This window comes from Rhamphochromis longiceps, linkage group LG19 (assembly GCF_057381845.1).
Source record: "Rhamphochromis longiceps isolate RC_006_pf linkage group LG19, R_longiceps_female_GT1.1, whole genome shotgun sequence".
NCBI lineage: Eukaryota > Metazoa > Chordata > Actinopteri > Cichliformes > Cichlidae > Rhamphochromis > Rhamphochromis longiceps.
In genome coordinates, this window is record NC_140575.1 from 16576100 (window position 1) to 16593668 (window position 17569).

At 40.1% G+C, this 17569-nt stretch overlaps 2 protein-coding genes across 4 annotated transcripts in view; one reads left to right on the forward strand and one right to left on the reverse strand.

Moving 5' to 3' along the window:
- Positions 1–815: 815 nt before the first annotated feature.
- On the reverse strand, positions 816–5087 carry fam177a1a (family with sequence similarity 177 member A1a). Its single transcript, XM_085391982.1, has 5 exons — positions 4973–5087; positions 3320–3505; positions 2766–2832; positions 2327–2424; positions 816–2234 (listed from the first exon to the last, which is right to left on the reverse strand). The coding sequence occupies exons 1-5, from the start codon at positions 5039–5041 to the stop codon at positions 2010–2012; spliced, it is 645 nt and encodes a 214-aa protein (XP_085248108.1). The 5' UTR covers positions 5042–5087; the 3' UTR covers positions 816–2009.
- Positions 5088–5328: 241 nt separating this feature from the next.
- ttc7b (tetratricopeptide repeat domain 7B) overlaps positions 5329–17569 on the forward strand; it is a 29217-nt gene continuing 16976 nt past the window's right edge. For all 3 annotated transcript variants that reach the window (XM_085390835.1, XM_085390834.1, XM_085390833.1), the window contains exons 1-12: positions 5329–5498; positions 8323–8477; positions 8558–8633; positions 8726–8818; positions 9092–9255; positions 10881–11002; positions 12435–12513; positions 14821–14996; positions 15168–15231; positions 15330–15467; positions 15596–15784; positions 15915–16032. In XM_085390835.1, the coding sequence (XP_085246961.1) occupies positions 5378–5498; positions 8323–8477; positions 8558–8633; positions 8726–8818; positions 9092–9255; positions 10881–11002; positions 12435–12513; positions 14821–14996; positions 15168–15231; positions 15330–15467; positions 15596–15784; positions 15915–16032 (1495 nt within the window). In that variant the 5' untranslated portion in view covers positions 5329–5377. The remainder of the gene's footprint in view (positions 5499–8322; positions 8478–8557; positions 8634–8725; positions 8819–9091; positions 9256–10880; positions 11003–12434; positions 12514–14820; positions 14997–15167; positions 15232–15329; positions 15468–15595; positions 15785–15914; positions 16033–17569) is intronic.

A 17569-nucleotide genomic window follows, 5' to 3' on the forward strand; every position in this document is an offset into this window, starting at 1 on the left:
CAAAGATTGAAGTATACACGAGCCACTGTTCACACCAGCGTAGAGCATCAGTTAGTGCTAGAGTCAGATTTAACTGTCGGAAGGTTTTAGATTTTATGTAAAGAGGCTGTAAATAACATCAAAATAGAAATGCAGCTGATTACTGTGACATCTCAAGAAAGGGAAGCAGCTGACTTCATCTTTAAGCAGCACAGAAATAATGAATGAAACATTAGGGCATGGGGAAATGTAACACTCAAACAAGCTGTTCAGAAATTAATAAATGTGCATCAGGTCAATAAATAACTAAACATCACAGTTATGGAGGCCACAGGTGAAACATTGTGGACGATGGAGAGCTTAAATATATTAAAACACTTGTAAGTAGTAAAGATTTTTGGATGAAAGAAATTGGTTAGGTCCACGCAGGAGATTTGGACGATTTGTTCATAGCTGGGACCTGATTCTTTTTTAATTGAGCTTTTAGGCATTTAAATCTTTGTTGTCTTTAGCACACACCTCCAAGCCTGTGGTGCATGAGTTTCATGAACAATGTGACAGCAATGAGTAAAGAAAAGATGCAAGGAAGTAATTGGCGGGATCCAAAATGAGGCATTGTTAGACAGATGAGAAGAAGAAAATATATCTGTTTTACTCTAAGACATTGAAAATTCCACTTTTAAAAAACGTTTTTGCCGATGATGACCTGATTTGGGTTTTTCCATTTGGGTCCATAATCTGTCTGGCTGTCTGGCTATATGTGAACAGCGCAGGTGCCTCCTTAAAGGGCCAGTTTACCCCCAAATCATTTGGATTACTCCTCTGATCTGTCTGGCTTTTTATAAATTGCTCTGTTTAAGACTGTAGAAATGTCTTCCTTCTCTTTTATATAAAGAACTAAAATGACGCTCCTCTCATGATGATCAAATCACAAAAACATTAAAAACCCAGGATGAAATGCAAGCCGTTTCATTTAGGAACTCTTTTTCTTTGTACTTTCTACATTCGCCAGTGAAAATAACAGTGCAGCTGAGCTCAGCCAGCTTGGTACTGCTCAGCTGAGAGCATTTACATTTCACGCTATCTTGAGCCTCTGGTCACGGGTAACTGGAGAGTTATGGTTGGCGGTTCGGCAGTAACGTCAGAGAGGCAGACATCTTTGCATCAGATACCTCGAAAATTGGGCATCTCACACCAAAACAACACAGGTGTGTAAACAGAGCTATGTGCACAAATTTGACGTTTTTTATTTTTACACCGAGCATCTTTTATGAATCAAAACACCGCGGCAGGAAAGATCAAGTATGAATAAGGTAAGCATGCAAAGGTGAAGGGTCACGATTCACTCATAAACATCTAAGAGACTGATTAACAGACTATATAACATGTACTGAAACGCTTTAGTCTTCATTTTGTAACTACTTCTAACCTTGAAAACCCAAAATATTAATACACAGTCCTATAAGAATAAGTTAATATATAAGGTCTATCGGTTTGTCTTCTATAAACATGTTAAGGCTTTTTCTGAAGCCTGACCAGAGATGACAGTGCAGCAAAGACAGGCTGAACTGGATAAGAGTGCAAAACTACTCAATCTCTTCATTGGCATATCAGTGAGGCAACAACTATAACATAACATGTTTCTGTTTAGCAGAGGGGGTAGGACCAACTCTCTTATTTTTGTCCAGTTCTGGATGGATTTTCACACCAGTCTGTAATTAATAATTGACTGTTGCCTTGAGGATCTACTTCATCATTTTAAAGTGAGCTGAACCTAGACCCTGTTTAACAGCCTAAGTACATATATCAGTCCCTGCCATACACAGATATACATTCACAAGTCAGGCTAGTGCAGCCATCTCCAGCCCTTTTTATGTTTCCCTGCACTCCAAGATCTTCCTTTATAAAATAAAAAAAAAATGTAAAAAAATAACAAAACTATTAGTTTACATAGCTGGGTAGATTAACGGGTTGTCAGCTAACAGAAGTGTGTGTGTGTTTTGGAGGTTTCTGTCTGCCACCGTCACTCTTCAGGAGGGGAGAGGAGACGGGACTCTGTTGGGGTCTTGGTTGCTGAGAGGAGGCTCAGGCTCGAGCTCGAAGCTGATGTTAACAAAGGAGGCCGGAGACACCTCAGGCTGCTCCACCGTAGCCAGACGAGGAGCTGTGGGATCGCCCCGCTTGCCTCTCTGTTGCTCCCCAAACCGATGCTCCGCCTCCTCTGCCAGACGATTCTCCTCCTCCTCTTCCTCCTCCTGCAGGAAAGCAACAGTGAGCCAGATTAATGTTAATGTTTTTGCTCCTCCGTTTGAGTAAGCAGCTTTTAAGCTGTGACATGGTGTTGTACCTCTTTCTTTATACGGTAGTACTCATCTATGGCATACTGGTACTTAGGTGTAGTGATGCCAAAGAGAGAGGCCAGTTTCTCTCCCATGTAGTCACATACTGCAAAAAAAACAAAACAAAACCAAAAAACCCACAAATTAGAGACATCTTCTAAACACTTAAAAAATGTTTAAAATACAATAATTATAAAACAATTTGTGAAATATGCATTTCATTTCAGGTTTTCTAAAGTATTTATAACATTTCCTGATATTCCCACTTCAAAAAGCTATTTTTAAAACTCCCTGAAAGGCTCTAAAGAGCCTTAATGTAGCGATGACACCAGGCAAACCTTCTAGCTTCCTTTTTTTACTTTTATTTAAATTTCTCTGGTATTAGAATGTATTTTCAACCTGCAACGGCTGGTGTTTTATGAGTAATTTTACAATGTAGAGTTTTACCTGATACAGTGGAGGTGGCCATCCTCCACATTTGGAACCAGAAGTAAGGACCCCAGGTCAGTTTGGACTAAAACGGGCAAGTGGACATGAGATATGATTAAAAAAATAAATAAATCTCAAGAAGCATGTTGAAACATTTTAAAACTGCACGTATTATGTGTATCAGTGTTTCAGGTGCATCTTTTTCTTCTTGGACTATATTAGTATTCACAAGTCATAACAATCTGTACAGTATCTCATACTGGGCCTTCCAACTGAGTTCATCCTCTGACTGGAACAAACAATATTAGCTGAATTTCCCTTCAATATAAGCTCAACTTTCTTCCTCTTTTATATTTGGAAACACAAAGAAGTATAAAGAAACACTGCAGTTCCAAATGACTGAAACATAATATAGTTGCTCAGTTTTGTATCTTAACCTGCTGGTCTACTGTGTTCACCAGGAAGCTGTACACTTCAGCTGTGGGACTTAAAAACTCAAACTACGGGCTCAAAAATCCTTGAAAAACCTAATTGATTGTTGTTATTCGACTCTTGCTGTGCCAATAGCATACCGGGTCTACAGAAATAACTTCTTTCTTTGCAGTCTGCTCCTCTTCCTCCTCTTCATCAGTGCTGTACTCCTCCATGGTCTCTCCATTGGCAAAGTAAATGGTTCTGCGAGGAACCTTCACCTTCCTTGGCGTTCCCACGGGGTCCCCCATCTCCACAGTATCAAATTCTGCTTCCCCTCCTGTACTCTGGTGATAATTTGAAACTGTATGATATTTTTAATAAAACACATATATAAGTCAATAAAGAATTGATAGGCTGCCAAGGGATTCCCATGATGCATTGAGTTTTTCCTTTCCAGTCACCTTTCTCACTCACTATGTATTTAATAGACCTCTCTGCATCGAATCATATCTGTTATTAACCTCTGTCTCTCTTCCACAGCATGTCTTTTATCCTGTCTTCCTTCTCTCACCCCAACCGGTCGCAGCAGATGGCCGCCCCTCCCTGAGCCTGGTTCTGCTGGAGGTTTCTTCCTGTTAAAAGGGAGTTTTTCCTTCCCACTGTTGCCAAAGTGCTTGCTCATAGGGGGTCATATGATTGTTGGGTTTTTCTCTGTATCTATGAAGCGCCTTGAGGCGACTTATGTTGTGATTTGGCGATATATAAATAAAATTGAATTGAATTGAATAGAAGAATTTACAGAAGTAAAAGCTTTTATTAGAGTAGAAAATGCTCAATTTCAGGCCTAATGTAAAAAACAGGTAGCAGATCAGTTCATAAAGTAGGATTGAGGCCTGGAATTTGATTTAAAAGTAATTTATATAATTTTAAAATGTATTTTATATCCAACAGGTAGCCAGTGAAGGATGATAGTGATGTGACCATTTTGCTGCTAGTGGTACTGGTACATTTGGACTACCTCCAAATTCTTCAACTTGACCTCAAATCAACAGTTGAAATGTGGACAAAGATGGAGAATGACACCCAAACCACATATAAACTGGGTTCGGAATGGGAATAGCCCTCCCAAAGCTCTGACCTAAACTCCTTGAAACTTTGGGAACAATGTTTAAAAGCCAGGTCTGTGCCAAGAAACCAACCAATTTAAATGAACTCTACTAATTTTTCCAAGATGAGTGGTCAAATATCCAACAAATTATGCAAGAAGCTTGTTTATGACTAACAAAAGCATCTGGTCAAGGTGCAACTTACTAAGGGACATTTAACCAAACATTAGTGGGGATGTCATGATGCATGCTCAATCATCCAGGTAAGGAAATCCCAAAAAGCTGATTCTGTGATTCTGAGACTGAAGAAGTCACTTGGATGAGTATCGAAAACGATACGTCCAGATGAACAGAATCACATTTTTGGGATTAGTGGGGATGTATGTAAAAATATTGACAACAATATCAGTATCTTCTTTTCCTAAAATCCAGCACTCATCGGGCTTTAAATTGCTGTTTATATAAAACCCTTACAGGTACAAAAATAAAAGTGGTCTAATGTGTTTTTCTAAGAGCTGACTGCACACAAAATACAACTCGCGACATCAAAGTACTGGTTAGAGAGTTTAAGTGACTTCAGTTGCTTTGTTTTTGTTGCCCGTTAGCTTCGTTGCTAAGGAAGTAGTTAACTATTAATACTACAAATCTTTATATGAGCTGTCACATAAAGAGAAAATAGTAAACATTTTAATAGCATCAACTAACCTTTTCAGTTTCCATAGTTTGTCCCAATGTAACATTGACATTCGCCAAATACAACGACAAATCTGCCATTACACCTACTTACACCTCACCGTGTTTCTGAGGGCTACTTCCTATTATCGTCAGGAAGAACAAATTTCCTTTCTGATTGCTTCATAATAAATGTTTTACAACATTAAAGGTACATTTTAATTGTTCTTCTGCGTGATCAAATGGCACCGACAGTACTCAAAGAGCCAAAATAACAGCTAAGTTTAATCAACCAGTGTTTTATTTCATTGTTATAGTCATAAAACAATTAGTGTGTCTTATTTTGAAAGTGGGGACCGGATGCTGGGGTTCACCCAGCGTTAGCTTGCTCCTCCGGTGGTGTTTTGGTCCAGTTGGCGCTGCTCCTCACTCGCCAAGATGACAGCGAGGAAGTCTGGTTCACGACTGGAGATAGAGATAGAGCGATGCCGCTCGGAGGCCCAGTGGGACAAGATTCCAGAGTTGGTGCGACAGCTCTCGGCTAAGCTGATATCAAACGGTAGGAAGTGTGCCGGGTTTCTCCGCTGTTCGTTCATCCAGTGTATGGGGCCTCCTCCCTGGCCTCAGTCCTCGCTACTTCCTGGCAGAGGCAGCCGATCCTGGGAGTTGTCGCCTCTGCTTAGAGCCAGTTACCTCGTAAAGACTTAAGAAAGAGATGTGACAGGTCTTTGTTAAACTTTAGGAAGGTTTGAGTTTAAAGATGTGAACAGTTTTCGCTGCTGTGATTGAGTTCCTGTGTTCTGACAGCTCAGTTTCCTGTCACGCAGAACTTCATTCAGAAATGTATCCATTTAACGTTGGATGTGTTTGACTGGTGTGGAGGATCAATAACGTTTTATGAATTGTACTTCAAGAAACATCGCTAGAGTAAAACGACAGATTTATCTCACATTTTTTATTTATCTATTTATATTTTTAAGCTCACTGTCCCCTTGCCACCAGTTAAACCGATTTGGGGCGCTATCGGGGTACTTACTCGATACTTTAATAAATTAATATGACCTCTGCCAATTTTTATTTGTGCCGAATTTTCCAGAAGGTTATAGTTCTAAGTTGTACCCCTTAACATTTATTTAATGACGGCCATGCGTTTGCTGAAACCACTATATATTTAAATGTGGTAGTTTTTCAAATTCTCTCTGGTTGGCTAAGATAGCTACAATACGTGCTAGCTGTCAAACCGCTTTCTCAGGGTATCAGTAAACGACAGTGTGATATTTTAGTTTAAAAGATAAAACCAGTTAAGCAAGGCTGATGTGTTACTCACGACAGACTTTTTTTTTTTTTAATTCTTATTTTTATTTTTTTGGTTATTATAAAAGTTACATGCAAGAAGGACTTTCTCACTTTTCTTAATGACATTTGAATGAAATGAAAATAAGATGAGAGATGTAAACTACTTTAACAGAACTATAGTCAAACTCATTTATATGCCAACCTTTGTCATGCAATTTAAATGTGCTTAGCTTTTATGTTTAAACATCATTATTGTTACACAAGGAAACGTTGGTTTATTTTTTTTAAACTTGTATCATTGCATCTGTAAAGGATATGAAACTGGAAATGAGAGAGATTTATTGTGAGATTTGAAAGAAGCAGACAATAAAGCAGGAACTCTGTAAAAACACCTTAACTAAAAAAAATTAAAACTGTTGTTTCAATTAAAAACAACTAAAATATAGTAGTGAAGAGTAAGTATAACTGTAAAAACAAATACAACTGTAAACAGAATCCCAGTAAACCTGTATCTTCTGCCTGATGGGAGAAGACTGAATAGGTGATTTGCAGATTAGGCAAGGTCAGTGGTGGTATAGTGTGAAGCTGTGGAAAATAGACTGCATCCAATGATCTTGAGAGCTATATGTACTGCTTTTTCAAGCTGTTGTTTGTCCTGATTGGTTGTGCTTAGCTGTCTTGGTGGGCTTTACTAACAATGACAGTGGTGTTCATGTCCCTTGATAACTATTGATGTATAGTGCTGCCCAGGAAGCGGAAGGACGAGACCCTCTCCAACAACATGGCCAGTGGTGGAAAAGGAGAGATGTTGAACTATTTCCCTTTTAGAGTCAACAGTAAGCTCTTTAGTTTGAGATGTGTCGAAGGTCCAACTGTTGTCTTTTCACCACCTCATCAGCTGCTGTTCCTCACTCCAGTATGCAGATTCCCTTCCTGTCACAGATAAGACTTACTGCAGTGATATCATCAGTGAAGTTAAAAGAAGCGGAGGCATTTTCCTGTAATTATTTTGGCCACTTAGTAAACAAAATAAAACAAGCTTTGTTAAATTCAATTTCACGTATATGAAAAGCCATAATTGGCCTTTGTTTAAGCTACAACCCCTTTAGTGAGCACCAGATTGTTTTTGTATAACAGAGCATAAAAGTCTGTTCATGATGACCTGAAGCCTCAGGATGTTTCGTAAGTACCTAGTAAATTCAAGACCTAAATTCAAGTCCACTGTAGACTAGATGTGGATTTGGGGAATCACCACTGATAGTATACAAAAGAAGGAAGTAGCAACTATCACTTTAAACACAGGTTTGGTCTCCACATTTTTGCATTTTTATCCAGCACCTTTTTTGTTTGTTTTGGAGTCATTAGTGAAGATATTCAGATCAGAGCCCGGAGTGCATAATTCTGTCTGGTATGTGTGCAAACAAAGCAGTGTTTCTCCGTGTGCAGATTTGCCATTCTCACTGTAACCCTGAGTAGTTTCTGAATAACCATTAAGCCTCAGTTCATGCATCATAATTTACACTCGGGGTGTTTTGAGCCCCTGTTACGTCCATATTTTCTTCTGTGTTACTTCTTTGCATACTTTTATGGCATTAATTTAAGTCCATGTTGCTTGGCAGATATTTTGCGTGAGCGTACACAGGTTACAGGGTTTGCCATTGTTGGCATGTGGTTGTAGCGACAGCTTGGCTATAGGAAGCTTAGATCAAAGGATAAAGTAGATGAAGGCACTGCATGTACTGCATTGATGTTAATGCCTCATTGACAAACTCAGGTGGTTGAGAGAGAACTTTAACCAGGTGTTCACCCTGCATTAGGCCTTAAAGTCATAAGGCAAATAATGAATGAAAATGGCACACCTTTACAGGTGAGTATCCAAGGAGAACATGCAAACTGCACACCAAGCAACCAGAAATAGGCAGGTTAGGGAGAAACCTAGTGTAAGACAAATAAGGATTTTTTTTGAACTGGGTCTCATGCTCATGAGCATAATAGATCAACTGTAAGCTCTCAAAATGTTGGAGACATGCTGGATGAGGACAAGAGGATTTGATGTCATGGTTGCTCTGACCTCCTGATTGTTCCAGATGACCTGGGCGAGCTGCTGTTGGGTGAATGTAAGCTGCAGACGTACCTGAAGGAGAATCCCATCAAGCAAGGTACAAGTCCCAGGGTCCAACGGCCAAAACTGCTGGAGGTCAGGAAGCATCTCACTGCTGCTCTGGACAGAGGAAACCTGAAGGTAACCACTGGGCTGAAAATCAAAACTCCGAACACATCCTTTATTATTTATTTATTTATTCATTTATTCCTCTCTTCTAGCCGGATTACATCCAGGAAGCTAGCCTGTTAATGGCCAAACTGTGCTATGTGGAGGGAGAATACAAAGATGCTTTAGGTGACACACATTTCTCATATTCGATATTTTTTCCCCCTCATTTTAGTGAATAAGTAGGTCAGTTTATTAATACATAATTCGTGATTTGACAGGGCACTACAGCAAGGTGAACCTGGACGACATGCAGCTGGCTGGAGCTCCTGTGTACAGGCTGTCTATGATAGCAGAGTCTTATGCGACTAAAGGTATACACAGTCTTTGTTTGTGTCCTCCTTAACCTCACTTAAACTGTCATCAAGCTAATCAGCACTAATCTCTGCAGCACCTCTTCTCTCCACACGGTGGCAGTGCAGTGCCACAGATGTAAAAAGAAGCCGCAGACTGCACTGTTTGTCTTTGAATGTGTTTAACTGATTTCATCTGGGAAAACATTCATCAGTGACAGTAGGTGATGGTGTCAAATAGGGCAAAATGTCTCCCAGTCACACCATGTTTCTTCTTCTCTCTTTCTTCCTCAGGTTTGTGCCTAGAGAAAGTCCCAGCTGCTTCACCGTCTCTATCCAATAAGAACGCCGGGTCTCCGGCGTCCAACAGGAGCATGACCGAGCGGGAGCAGGAGATCATCACCTGCTACGAAAAGTCTGGAGACATTGCTTTGCTCTATCTGCAGGAGGCCGAGAAGGTGTGTTGTCATGCTGTGATGGCTTCACAGAGTGCAGCGTTTTCTCTGCGTGTTGTTGTTTTTCACTGTCCTTATGGGCGTGTGATGAACATCCTGCTGACTGCGTTCGAGTTTGACTGATGCGCCACCGCCCTCGACGGCCAACTGACAAACAAATCTCTTCGTCTTTATTTGCCGAGAGCACAGGCTGAGCCAAACTGCAGTAAAACTGAGAAGGATGCAGCTCAAATATTCCAACCTGGATGTAGTGATACTTGTGAGAAATTCAACAAAACATGTGCAATATTACAGGTGCTAGTTAAGGAACACTTTAACGATGTCATGATAATGTATTTAAGACATAGATGGGAAAACCTTCTGTTTATTTTAAAGCAGAAAAGCAGCTTATCAAATGCTGAAACGGGAGATATTTGATTGTTTGTTGAGACTCTAATACCAGAAACTTGCATAGCTTATCTTTTAACATCTTTCTTATTAGTGTTTTAGAGTTGAGGGGCTGTACAGCATGGAAATATACTTTTTTTCTTTAAACAGCAACACTGGGAACAGTGGGTACATTCATCAAATCACAGAGATGAAACTCTTAAGGGAATGAACTAAAGGAACATTTTTTTTTTCCCTCCAAAATAATCTCTTTATCTCTCCTGGTGTGCAGTCCTCTTATAATGCACTCCCTGATCCTTAAAGTATTTTACTGTATTCTAGTTTATATTCAAAAGTATGCAAAGCAGCTTTCAGACTAATTTCCTCCACCTTTTGTGTATATATGTATATATAATATATAGTTATAAGAGATTTTTTGTTTTTAATTATTGTTTTCCAAAACTACCTTATCTGTCTTTTGTTGTCTGGTGGTTTGCACGTCTTTAAACATTTTAAAAACTCCGAAATAAAAAGAGAGTTAATAATCAAAAAGGAGAGAGAGCAAATGCTGCAGTACCAGGTTTGACTGTTCACTTGCTTATTTGATCGTTTTCAAAAGGAGAAAAGCACAATGTCAATAGTCTTTCAGGAGTGGTCCGGTATTTTTAACACCGTTACGTTTCCTTAAACGTGGACTCCTCTGACCCTGAAAGTTAAATGTTAAAATTTGACTGCTCCTCAAGAAGTTGTTTCAAGCTTGTTTAATTACGTCCAAAAAGACCGTAAAAGGAAGTATTTAGTAACCACATTTAGTTTTTCGATATAGCCTGATATCAGATTCTTTGTCATATATTGTGTCTTTGTGACACACAATATATTTCCGGCAGGTGTCAATTTTTGGACTGCCAATGAGCCAGTTTAGCACCTGAAGTCATTTACTAAAAACGGACATTATAAGAGAGAGACATGGAACTTGAATAATCCTGAATTGAAATTTGTGGAAGAATTCTGCAACGGGAACGATGGTTGTGGAAGTTTAATATTCACTGAGGGACAAAATCAAATCAAATAAAGCGGAGGTTGAAAAATCAAAGTAAAAATCAATAGAAGTAAACAGTTAAAAGTCATGCAGTGATTTCCACTGCAGAATCGTGTCTGTTTTTTAAATGCAGAGCCGCCTGAGATTAAAATAAGTCTTATTGATTCAGGTTAGGAGGGGTTGAGTAAACTTCTCGTTCTTTTTGTTGTTTGTTGTTGCATAGGCGTTGTCAGCAGGGATTCAGAACCGCAGTCCAAAGCCTGGCCCGACAGCTCAGGACCAGGAGCTGGGCTACTTCCTAGAGACGGGCCTTCAGAGAGCCCATGTCATCCACTTCAAGAATGGGTAAGGGGGGTGGGGAACACATGGTGGTGAACCTGAGAGATCAGACAGGAAAGTTTTTACCTCTCTGGCTCTTGCTGATGTTTTTTTTTCTTTTTTTTTAAACCTTAGCAGCCCTCTGTGGGCATTCTTCACTCATTCAGCAGTTGTAGTGTTACAGAGCTGCTGACAGGTGGAATAAAAGCAAAAAAAAAAAAAGTGTGAACATGGTTAAGTAACGTTCACGGTTGAGCTCAGAGCAGTTCACACAGCGGTGTTGCGCTAAATGCTGCTGGTGGTTTCAGTGTTGCAGCAGCTGCTGGACGCCTCATGATAGTCTCTTTCCTACAGGGTTTCTGTTTTTTGTTATTTGTTTTTTTTTTCTTTCTTTTTACTTATTGCTAAATGATTGTTTTTGCTGTGAAGCAAACCAAAAATATGTAGACAGTATACATACTCTGTTTTTGTAAATATTAAAGTCTGGCCTCTGCTATGAACATGCCAAAGTCTGGCCTCAAATATGACATCACGCAGCAACTTGTCATAGTTTCTAGGAATAACATGGTTTCATTTGAAGCTTCTAGCATAAAAAAAAATGCCTCACACAGCATTAAATGTCCATAAAAAATATATTGTGTGTGTATATATTGGAATGTGACTTTAAATAAGGCCTGTTACTCTTTAACTTTCCTGTCATGTGTATGGCCAAAGGTTTAAAAAATTAGGTCATCCTGTGTAGAGAGTTTCTTCTGCTTTTGGCTTTGCATGATGTAAATGTGGGATGATATGGTTTGAATGGTTAAAGATTTCCAGTACGGAAATCTCAGTCACATGACGTTGCCTGTGAGCAGAAAGCCCACCTGCTGGTGGCAGCAGTAGCAGCCAGTCAGAGGAATGTTAAAAGGTTGGTGGAGCTGAAACGGTTTAATTCAAACTTAGAGTCCCCACAATATAAAAACAGAATTATTTTAAACTGATAGTCATGCAAAGATATTCAGAGAGTCCAAGTATAAAAACATGGAGCTGGAAATTTGTGTCTGAAATTAGTGAGTTTATATTTGCACCATTTTCAAATTGTTTAAAAAAAATAGTAAATGATGTGAAACAGTATGGTCTCCTAAACAGTTGTGTTCTGGTGCATGCATAGGCTTGCTTTTACAAAATGTAATCAGAATAAACTAAGTAAGTGGAACCTAATTCAACACCTTTATCTAACGGTTTCTGTTTGTTTCCAAGGGGAAGCCAATGAAACTGAGCTAAATCAACTTGTTTCAGACAGAAGATAAACAGAAAAATTGGGATTATTTTGAACTCTGAATCATGCAAAGCTACTCAAGTGGTCAAAGAAAACCAATACACACAAAATTAGGCGAGTATGTGCACTGGACTCAGTGTTGTTCAGCAGCCAGTAATATTTTTTTTTTGTCTTCCCTGTTTCCTGTCTCCATCATTGCAGCAACCTGACACAAGGTGTGGGCAGGTTTCGAGAGATTCTTCGGGCTATTGAGACCAGAACCACCCAGAACCTACGAATGGTGAGGAACAGTTTATTAACACTTAAGGGAACAGCTTGGAATTTTTGGGGAACATAATTGTTTGCTTCATAGGTACTTTAAGGTACTAGAAGTAAGATTTTGTTCTTGTTTTTTTTTTAAACAGTTCAAACTGTTGTTGCACATTTAAGCTGACAGAAGTCAAACTGAAAACATTTTGTGCTCCAGAAGATTTTTTTCATATCACGATATGTTTTTTTCATTTCAGGCGATAACGATATCTATCACGATATAAGCCAAATAACTATATTTGTAAGATTTAAATGTGCCGTTGCTCACAAGTAAAATGTGAAATAATCAGCAGCTTGTTTTTATTTAAATATTTATTTCCCATAATAAGTTCAACAGGGTAGATGTACTTAAGGAACATGAGACTTTTTCAGATAGATAAAGGCAAATATTGCAAACTACACAAAAGGCAGCCGCTAAAGCGTTTAAGTTTCAAAATAGAACAAACGAAACAGACTAAATTGTCAATTCCACTTAGAAACAAAATATTAATTCTAAAAATAAATTGTTTTACAGAAGAACAGACAAAACTGACTAACTTTTGTCAATATCAAATAAACTGAGAACTAAAAGGAAATTCTCAATCTCTCCTTGTTGTATAGCTTAGCTTTTCAAACAGTTTTAACAGTTACTTTAGTCTGACAAAAGCCGAATGACGAATTAGCGCTTCCAGTCAGAGACTGAGGCTACGTCCACACGTACACGGGTATTTTTGAAAACGGAGATTTTCCGTTTTCGTTTTAAAAAAATAATCCCGTCCACACATAAAGGCAGAAATGAAGGAAAACGCTGCTATGAACATGCCAAAGCAGCAGGTGGCGCTAGATTCCTAACCGTGCAGAAATGTTGGCCAATCTAGAAGCCTCGGTGGGAAAAAGTAAACAAAGCTGGGGCATAGAAGCAGAACCGAGTCGTATGTGTGGACGGACAGTAACTGTGTGTATATGTAAGCATTTAAACACTGCAGAGAGTAGAACAGTATTATAGAAATTCATTAGACCGAAACAATAACGTGGCGCACAGTGTGACGTCAAAATGCGCACATCTTTGACGCTGCGTTTTCTCCGTTTTTCTAGTCCACACGTAAATGCAAATACGGAGTTTTTAAAAATCTTCGTTTTCAGTGACCAAAAACGCCGTTTAAGTGTGGACGAAAGGTGCAAACGCATAGAAAAATCTGCGTTTTCAAAAATACCCGGGTACGTGTGGACGTAGCGCATGCACCAGTTTATTGTATTTCCAGACTTGCTTTCGGCACAATTTACAGTGCGCGCTACTCTGTTTTTTGTCAGACTTGAAATAGCCGAAATACCTTCACACTACGGAACTTCTTTGGCTCTTCCGTTCGACAATCTCTCCGGCATTGGAACCATCATCTGTTTTCTCTTCGGTAACCTTCGGTCACGCTCGGTTGATTTTTCTAGTCGGCACACTCATTTCCTCCATTACCCGGGCGGTACGGTGGCTGGCTGCTTCCCAAACAAATACACATGTGCGGCTTGGCACTTGTGCTGTAAGTAACAAGTCACGCGACGTGACGCTGCGGCTGTGATTGGTTCGGCTCTGCATTACTTAATTTGGATTGGCTGTTGTTTTTGTTTTGTTTTGTTTTTTTGTTTTTTTTAGGACAAGGACAAGAGCGGCGAGGTCTATCGCGATAGTTGAATTTTTCTATCGAGAAAAAGTTATATCGCGATACATATCGTTATCGTTCTATCGCCCAGCTCTAGTTTGAAGCAAAGTTAGAGTTATGCCTCAGCGAGTGGTAGACAGAAGGAGAGAGAACTTACACTGCATGGCACTGCTGTCCACAGATTTTTTGATTTGTACTTCAAAAGGAAAACTGTTTCTAAATCTGACCTCTAACAACAATAGTGAGGTTAACTAATGGTCACTGACACCAAAATTCAAATGATTTATATCTACACATCCCCAAAGTTGAAAGTCAAACACTTGCCCAACAAACAAATGACAGAGCCCAACGCAGAGGCTTCACCTGTTTTCTGTCTGTGGCAGCCGACTTTAACTTCTTCTCATCTTAGCAACAAGTAATACGTTTAAAAATTTCCCAAATTACTCCTTTAAACACGTCACTTCTTCCACAAATTGCACCACAACTGTATCGTCTGTCTGTCTCTCTGTTGGGAAGAATCCCAGGACAGGCTGTTAGATCCAATAGTTGTAAATTTTTATAAGGATGTACGTTAATGACGAAAGGGTCCAGATTAAAGCCTGTGCTGTGCTATAAGAAGTTAATATACAAGTGTTGTGTTCGTACAGACCATAGCCAGACAGCTTGCAGAGATCTTGCTCAGAGGAATGTGCGAACAGAGTTACTGGTCTCCTCTTGAAGACCCACCCGTTGTGTCGCCCCTGGACGATCCGACACGCCAAGGACACACTCATAGCAAGAGCTACAGCCTAAGCCGACGCCCACGAGTGTACTCGGGAGAGAAGTAAGAAGCAAAGCACTCGGCGTGGATACCAGATTAAATCTGCTGCCAGTGTACTTTTCCACCAATTTGTTCTCATCACTTTTCTCTCCATTTTTTCCCTCCCTTTTTTTTCCCCTCCCTCTCATCCTCGTCCAACTCCATCGGCCTCCCGCTGCGTTCCTCTCCTCGCAGTCTGTTTTGCCCTCAGGAGAACACAGAAGAAGCATTGCTGCTGCTGCTCATCAGTGAATCCATGGTGAGGCACAAACTCTCTGCAGAGTAAACCATGCCAGAACACTGAGCTGGTTTTTCCGTATTCACACCTATGCATACGTGGGCTTTTGTGTGTTTCAGGCCAACCGTGATGCCGTCCTAAGCAGAATTCCTGAACACAACAACGATCGGATCATCAGTCTGCAGTCGGCCTCGGTGGTGTATGACCTGCTGACCATAGCTTTGGGCAGGAGAGGGCAGTATGAGATGTTGTCAGAGGTGAATGACCCCTCTGTAGACCGCAGTCACAGTGACTGTGGGGATAGTATTTTCACTGCTTTTGTTCCTCAACAAACGTTGGTGCCTAGAGACATCCCAATAAAACAGAAAAATGTACTATCTTTCAGTGTTTGGAGAGAGCCATGAAGTTCGCCTTTGAGGAGTTCCACTTGTGGTATCAGCTCGCCTTGTCGCTGATGGCAGCAGGCAAATCAGCTCGTGCCGTTAAGGTTCTCAAGGAGTGTATCCGCCTGAAGCCCGATGACCCCACCATCCCGCTGCTGGCCGTAAAGCTGTGCATCGGACCTCTCCACTGGGTGCGAACCGTACAGCTGAGCTGCCCTGTGAGGGCGGTTTGTTAGTTCTTAATATAACTGCCTCCAACATGTTCACCAGTGTCTAACTTTCTCTCTCTGTTCCTATAAATTTCCCTCTGTCATTATTCAGCTGGATGAAGGAGAGTGCTTTGCAAAGATGGTGATTGACATGGGAGAGAAAGCAGCTGAATTCAGAGCCAAAGGCTACTTGGCTATAGGTTTGGTTTACAGCCTCAAAGCCACTGATGGTAAGTCTGTTCAGGAGAAGTTCCATCTCCTGAGTCATTTTCTTGGTGCGAACGTGTGAGCAAGATTTTTATTTTTTTCTGGGTGAAAAGAAATCAGGAAAAGCTACAAGTTTGCAAACTCATTGGCTGATTTGGACCAGAGTTTTTTTCCAGCCTAGCCCAGGTCAGGAGGGCTTTCTCTTCTTTGTGATTTTGTTTTTTCCATCTTTCAAATGGTTGTGCATCATCAATTTGTCCCTGCTGCCTACTATGCCCCATTTCACACTGTTTAAAAATTTAAATTGTAGGGTCATTTTAGGGTCAGGAATTCAGTTCATGTGCAAAAGGCCATGAAAAGACTTCTAAGAAATCCATCACAGCACTTCATGTATGCAGGGGCGTGGCTAAAAATTCTCAGCTGCAGACCTGTCACCAGGGGCCAGTGTCGGGAGATGTTTTTGAGCCTGTTAGTTTGTCTGTTATGACACCTATTGCCCAACAACAGCACAAACACAAAGAATTTTTGTTTGTAGTGAAGTGAAGTGAAACTGAGCGATAACAATGAAAATGTTTGATGGGGTTTTTTTTTCTTTTCTTTTCTTTTTTTTTTGAGCTCCTTCTTCTTCGCGGTGAACTCGATGCTGCTCTTTCCCGTTCAAGCAACTTTCAACCACTAAATATGACAAGCAAGGGGTGGAGCTGTATATGAAACTGGGCGCTCATTGCAATGATCATATCTGTGTAATCTTCCTTTGTAACACTTAAACAGACCAGTATTTACAAAATGGTCCTAATGGTTTAGACAGTATGACCTGAAATGAGCAACTGAGGCCATAAACCAAGGTTTACGAGGTCCTGACCGTTTTCGATGAGGTTTCTATGGGCTCATAATTCTTTTTGCCCCCTGGTGGCCATTAAAATGAATGCAGGTTTAAGGTCTTCACTTTTCAGACCCAGATGCTGCTTCCATCTTTTTTATACATTTATTTATGCATATTACTTTGATCTTTAGTGGACCAGACCAGTGAATATCGTCTTTCTGTCAGTGTAAAGAAGTTTAACTGCACATTTAATCCCTGCGATATCTCTATAGAAGAAAAAGAAGTGCAGTTTAAGCACCACACCTCACTGCTCTATTTAAATGAAAGGAGTGTGTCGGCACGACTCTTTGGGCTTAAATTGTAAGAAATGTGTAAAAATACAGAAAAGGGTCTGGTAGCTCAGAGCCCAGACTGTCCTGTAATTAGAAAGCGGAAGGCTTTTGTTAATTGCCAGAAAATGCCATATTTTATTTATTTTCCTGTGGACACGTTGTCATTTAGTTGTTTGTCTATTGCTTCACAAGTTTTGTGTTGTACAAATAGCTGTGTAGGAGGTCTTTAGCACTAGCACAGGCTTTAAAATTTATAAAAACACCGTTAAAAGTCCAAAATTTTTACCCTACTTCACAGTCCAGTGGTCCTTATGTTTGACACCCCTGTTGTATACTGTGCACGGTTGCAAATTTATCACACCTTTGCTCACTCTGAGTAAATTCAAAGTAAGGGAAGTGTGAGTC